Below are 6,233 nucleotides of genomic sequence, written 5' to 3' on the forward strand. Positions count from 1 at the left end.
CGCTCATCTGAACAACAAAACACTGATCGTTGTCTCAAAAAAAAAACACTGATCGAAACTCGCATGGATCCGTCCGATCGTTCACTATGTACGACACTAATGGTTGGGGCCCGCCATTGCGGGCCTCCTAAGAGTAAGTTGTGGCGGTGCAAGGTAGGAGCGTGCCCCTTCCACTTTCTTGTTTATTCCATCACACTCAAAGTACATGTATATTAGGACTGGTATGCGCAAGTTTTTAACTGAAACTTTAAGATGGAGCCATGCAAAAACAACACACTTAGAGAATGTATTCTGGAGGTTACATGAACGATGATGGTGGTTCAAAAGTAACGGATAGCACATGGCAGCGTCCAAAAGTAGAGGCATACTTCCTGGTGTCTTAAGTCAGACTTAAAAGGTCTTACAAAGATAGAAATATACCCAGCCCCTACAGCATGATCAGGGCCACCCTGCTTGCTTGCATGGTACCTCGTGCACCTGCCGTATGAATGAAGATTAATTCAACTATAAACATGTAAGAACTCCCAATGTGGTTAGATGTACGTAGAGAAGACTGTTGGGTTGAACAAAACAATTAATTATAGATAAAACTGACCAGACAATGACCTTTTGACCGATTTGAGAACATAAGCTGACATGGATAGATTCAGTAAGAGTTGGCTACATAGCAATTAATTTGGGGAATGATTCTCAATTATTAGTATGAAATAGACAATATCAAGAAATTAAGATCAACCTTTATATTTGAGATATCTTGCTCCGTCGCCATGTCGGCTCTTGGCTCAGGAATACATTCAAAGAAGCGCTAGGCACATGTCTTCAAGAAAATGTGCCGATAAACAACAAATTTGAACATAAAAGCTACAACTATACTACCCTAAATGAGAATTATCTGAAGACATTAAATTAGTTTTTCTGTCGCTCTGAAATTCCAGCACCTTTGTTAGGCCAGCCAAGAGCTTTTGTTATAGAAATGGCCAAAAGGAATAAGCTAAGATTTCTCATCTATTTGCATTTTGTGTTTTTTTACTCCATAGGTCACTATATACAATTTTCAGTTTATACCCACGTGTTATAGAAATGCTGCTTTGTTTTTCAATTAGAATGGGCTAATTTTTGTAGAAATGAACTACCATATCAGAAAATCACTTGATCCAGAGTACAATTGAAATTCATATTAACCAACATACGCTTAGTCACCGAACAATCAAGAAAAACTCATCCAAGATTTGGATATCAATGGTATAATGACAATTGAAAAGGTTCACTGTTGACCCACCTACCTGCTAGGCTTCACTGGTGGCTAAATAAAATCCTAGAGATTGTTATAGTGTATTACATAGCTAGAGCAGTCAAAAAGAAGTACCTATCACGTGCAAATATCTAGCTATGGGCCACATCAGGCAAATCCTCATTTGATCTTGAAAAGCTATGTGAATAAGGCAAGATTGAAGCTTCCGGCTTTTGATTTGATTCTGATATGCATGCCCGTGGAAGGTCAACTGGCCCAATATTTTCTTTGTGGAGATCGTCTCTAGATCAGCTGTGACCTATGTACAAGAAGATAACTTAACAAACCAACAAAATTAGTAGAATATTGCATATCTTAGAGAGGAAAATAGGAGGATATCAAAGGATTGCTTTGGATTAGGTACATACAACAATGTGAGGCACTTGCAGTATGCAGTCCACCTCCTGTATGGGTTCTGACTTGGTGATATTAACAAATTACTGGGGATCGGTCTTATTCATCGGGTCTAACACCTAACATAATAATTGTAGATCTACAAGTATGTTGACCAGTTAAAAATATTATACAAAATGTTCAAATATAGGCTGATGAAGTAAGCAAAGCATATATATTAACCAGTTAAATATCTGTGCTAAAGGCAAGGATGTGTTGTTGATACCATGACAAGAGGAAATCCAAGCTAAATATTCCTCTCAGATGATGTTTTTAGCAAGGAATTTAGGATAGTAGATCACTAAACCTGCTTATCGAAATAGGTGGCATCACCAACTTCTTCCAAAATATTTGCCAGAATGTACTTTATGGGGTTGAGTTCCTTCACATAATTCAAAATCAAAAGCATCAAACCCAACTGACACAAGACGGCAGGACCCATGTGTCGGAAAATGCAGCACCGACCTCCTCGTAGAACACCTCCTCGAGCTCATCCACTGCTCAGATGAAAACATGATGAGAAACAATGGTTACGGCAGTAGTATTGAAAGCACCAGTTGTGGTATAAAATTTGTGATGATAATCCACAACAAAGATTTAGCCATACTCTATAAATCCAAAAATTTCTTTGACAACAAGCAAATCGTCCCGAGAACAGAATTCTTTGAGTTGGATAATTCACAGATATTCAGTTATAATGAGGGAAGTAAGGAGTTGAATACATTATAATACAACATCATGACATCTAAAACATTTTAATTCTGTTTTAGAGTCAAGAAAATTCTCAGCTGCAACTGAGAGTCGATAAAAACAGACACCAGCAGCTTGCCTCTGATAAGTACATGATTTTTCCGAACAATGTATGGACAGCAAGCTTAGGCTTGAAACCTTGTTCTCTAAACCCAGATAAGTCCATAACTATTGGACCAGCAATATCATAAAACACAAAATATCCTCAGCGGCCAGTGCTCTAGCAGTGTGCAACCATAATCTTACACATCAAGTTTAGTTGTGAATCAAACTAAATTATCATTCCTACCAAATACAAGGAAATCAATAGTTCACAATAAGAAAGACATAATATTTTGAACGCTATCATGCAGCGTTCACAAAAAACAGAGTCTTTTGAATGGTTAGGAAATACTATGTGTTCTCTAAGAGTAACAGTTCAGAAGAAGAATAACAATACCTTTTTCCCGAACAATTCGTCTTGATATCTGATTCAGAATTTCAGCAACTTCATTATCTTCAAACATTGATGCTTTCCTAAGACGTATGAGATCCAGAACCACATCAGGATTGAATTGTTTTCCATTCAGTGTGTATCGGATGTACATTCTTACTACATCATCCATGTCAAATCCTGTCTGAATACATGGGGGAAAAAGGTTAAAGCGTATCTGTAGCCAGATAGCTTTGCGACCAACAATATAATAAGAAAACCATTAGTCAAACAGCAGTAAGAATGGCCAAAATTAACCTAGACCAGTGACTTTTGTAAGGATAGTAACGAAGACAACAACAAACAATACGTTATCCTGCTAGAAACAACAAGTTGTGGCAGTAAGAAATTCTGTTGGGCATACCAAATGATGGCTGTGGGTTAAGCGCACCAGGATGCATCGTGTGTCCTATGGCCGTTATCTCATACTGGTGGCAGAAGGCGGGGTTTCCCTGTTGCTTTCCTCCCCTGGACTGGGCGGATCAAGTCACTGTCTTCATGTCTTCCTGCTTGCAAGAAGGATGTGTATCTCGGCTTTTTTTTTATTGTTTAGGCACACGTTAATCTGCTCGTAGGGATGCATGCAAGCATTATAAAAATGGCATTGTTAATGATGGATTTAGTGCAAAAGGCCCATTATTCTAGCAGAAAAGTGCAGGCGCAAGTACAAGTTAAGCCAATTAATTAATGAAAAAACTGTAGTAAGTAGTACTGTAAGCAGGGAGGCTGCCTCCAATTTGTATACATTGCATTACGAATTCACAGCACAAGGGAGCATGAGATGATACTACAAGCCTAGGAAGGAAATAAGCTTCTTCTATTACGGACGGATGGATAGAAGCTCAGCTTACAGGGACAAGAACAAACCAAGAAAGGAGCCACTTTTGTGATCAGATAATCTAATTAATCCTAAATCACAAGCTTCCATCGGATCCCAAGAACAGATAAAGCTTAGATTTATAGACATCAGAAGGCACCCTTTCTTGGGGTTAATTTCTTAGAACCAATGATCGAAAACCCTAAAGAAAAGTAATGCAATGATAACTGGAAGGAAAGCTAAATATCTTTGTCTTTCTCTTCCCTCTCCTTCTCTGCTCTTAATGAAGAAAATTAAGCAAGCCATCATGTAATTTTTAGAACTTCAGTGACATCAAATCCAGTCGTCGCCGCAACAACAGCTCGAGCTGGAACCTACAGGCGCACGACACAATGATAAGCAACCAAGCACTATTGTTGGATCCAACACAGGACGAAGGGTTGATGGCGGGGAGGAAGGGAGGAACCAGGGGAGGAACACAGTACCTCGACACGGGAAGGGGCTGGGGTCGGGGGGAGGAGGGCGAGGGAGCGCGCGCAGCAGACGGAGCTGAGGAGATTCTCGTCGACGCGGGAGAGGTTCATGCCGCCGCCCTGGATCAGGAGCAGGGCAGGAAGACGAGCGGCGAGGCCCCCGACTCGAAGAGCTCGCCGTCGCCGTAGAGGAGGGAGGGGCAGGGGATGAGAGAAGGCCAAGGGCGCGGTAGGCGGCAGCGCATCGCCCCGCATCTCAGCGGCGCCGTGCTCCCTCGGTGCGGCAGGGGACCATGGGCAGGAGCTGCCGCAGATCCGGCGGCGCCGAGGAAGAGAAAGGAGCAGAGGAGGAGGTTGCGTGTGGAGAAACCTGGGGCAGCTGGCCAATGAAAACGTGTTCCTAATCCGACGAATCGCTTCTCATTTCTTTTTTTGTCGACGACGTGGACATCGCGAGCAGGCGCTCTTTCTCCTCGACGAAGCGAACCTTTTGTCGCATAGTTAATCTGACGTGGAGAGCGCGAGGGCATGCCCATGATGCACACGTTAATGTTTCTCGATGTCGCTGCTGCTTGTGGTTTTCTAGCCAACTGCCTCACACAGACTGGCTTGCTCTAACAGCGGCAAACACGTTTCGTCTCGTGTCAACTGCTCCAACTTTTTCGTCAGGGCCGAAGTTTTTTTCATGGTAATACGTGTCTCATTTATATAAAATAAAAATCAAATTACAAGGCACGTAAGCATCAACCATACAAGACTGAAAAGGTAAAAAAATTCTATGCAAAATACCAGCGTATGTCCCTCTTCTTCGACACCACGGAAGCGGCCATCAAAGGGTAAAAAGACAGATCACCTCTTCACCCAAGCTCAACGCGGCTCCATCGCCGATCGGCAGCTTTACGGACCTCCAAAGTGGTTTGCCAGAAGCAAAACCATAGCCGTTGAAAGAATCAGACTGGGGCAACATGTCCCCGGACACGTCATCAAACTTCAGAACTGACACCCCCGCATGACGACGACGTCGGAGGAGAAAACCAGAACTGTCAGCCTTCAACCACAGACCCAGCACAAGATTCTCCATCTTCCAGCTGTCACTTGCGTAGACAACTGCCTCCGCGTATTCCTGGACGACAAAACCTCCCTGCTCCACCATGACGTCGGAGACAACGCCACAACAACGGGGACAGAGCAGAAGGAGAGACACACCTGATGGAGTCGCCGCCGCCGCCTCGCCAACACCATCCATGAACCCTAACGCTGCCGATATGAAAGGTCGGCAGAGACACGATGCCATCAACTCCGAGACGCCGCCGTGAACGGCATCACCGGTGTGGGAGTGAAGCTAAGACAGATTTATTCGTCCGGACACCGCTCCCACCATCCCAACGACGCAAAACCACGATCTATAGATCCAAAACCTAACTACAGAGCGAAGGAACGCCCCCCCTCCCTCTTGCCGCCAGAGCAGCGGCCTAAGGGAGAGGGGGCCAGCGTCCCGGCCGGTGGAGATCGGTGGAAGGAGATCGCCTCCCTAGTGGCCTGGCTATTGACGGCGGCTAGGGTAGGGAAAATGATTCGCGTGTATGCCCACGTACAAATGTGCATTCGGGGGAGAAGCTTATTAGTAGGGCCGAACGAGCATGCACCCAGACAGTGTCTCTTAAAACGGTTTTTTTTGTCACTTGAGTATTAGTTGTTGCTACTTATGCATCAACCGAGAGTAAATTGGCAAGTTTTTATCAGGATTTTGTAGCTAGGCTTGTTAGATCAGCCTCTTGTGTGAGGTCTTGTTCAAGTAAGTCGGTCGATGAGACGGGCGCAGGTTCGGTCCGCTAGTCACGAAGGATCCGTGTGTATGCCTGCGAGGAACCTACGACGTGTTGAACCTATGTATCCTTCCTTGTTGTGCGCGTATTCTCATGATATTTCCATGTACTGCTCGTGTGCTGTAGACTGTAGTTAGATAAATAACAGTTGTCGGTGCCTTGGAGCTAACTTCAATGAAACCGTATTCGATTCTCGTCAGTTCCCGAACAA

At 43.9% G+C, this 6,233-nt stretch overlaps 1 protein-coding gene across 9 annotated transcripts; it reads right to left on the reverse strand.

Moving 5' to 3' along the window:
- Positions 1-232: 232 nt before the first annotated feature.
- LOC123149286 (uncharacterized) lies at positions 233-4,625 on the reverse strand. 9 transcript variants are annotated; one of them, XM_044568921.1, is made up of 7 exons: positions 4,209-4,623; positions 3,271-4,097; positions 2,874-3,051; positions 2,150-2,181; positions 1,992-2,066; positions 1,367-1,550; positions 233-477 (listed from the first exon to the last, which is right to left on the reverse strand). In XM_044568921.1, exons 3-7 carry the CDS (start codon positions 3,037-3,039, stop codon positions 428-430), a joined length of 507 nt encoding a protein of 168 aa, XP_044424856.1. In that variant the 5' UTR covers positions 3,040-3,051; positions 3,271-4,097; positions 4,209-4,623; the 3' UTR covers positions 233-427. The 9 variants fall into 9 exon arrangements, 3 of the variants coding, with proteins under 3 accessions (XP_044424856.1, XP_044424857.1, XP_044424858.1); XR_006474592.1 differs by lacking the exon at positions 233-477 and adding an exon at positions 1,660-1,784 and having other exon boundaries at positions 1,203-1,550; positions 2,874-4,097; positions 4,209-4,625; XR_006474590.1 differs by having other exon boundaries at positions 1,367-1,568; positions 1,660-2,181; positions 2,874-4,097; positions 4,209-4,624.
- Positions 4,626-6,233: the final 1,608 nt, after the last annotated feature.

This window comes from Triticum aestivum, chromosome 7A (genome assembly GCF_018294505.1).
Source record: "Triticum aestivum cultivar Chinese Spring chromosome 7A, IWGSC CS RefSeq v2.1, whole genome shotgun sequence".
Taxonomy (NCBI): Eukaryota; Viridiplantae; Streptophyta; class Magnoliopsida; order Poales; family Poaceae; genus Triticum; species Triticum aestivum.

Excerpts from the sequence above, each read along its gene's own strand:
- LOC123149286 (XM_044568921.1), bottom strand. The coding sequence starts at position 3,039 with ATGGATGATGTAGTAAGAATGTACATCCGATACACACTGAATGGAAAA. Across the intron at positions 2,067-2,149 it reads AGGAGGTGTTCTACGAGGAG|GAACTCAACCCCATAAAGTA; the intron begins GTCGGTGCTGCA and ends AATTATGTGAAG. Across the intron at positions 1,551-1,991 it reads CCACCTATTTCGATAAGCAG|GTCACAGCTGATCTAGAGAC; the intron begins GTTTAGTGATCT and ends TCTTGTACATAG.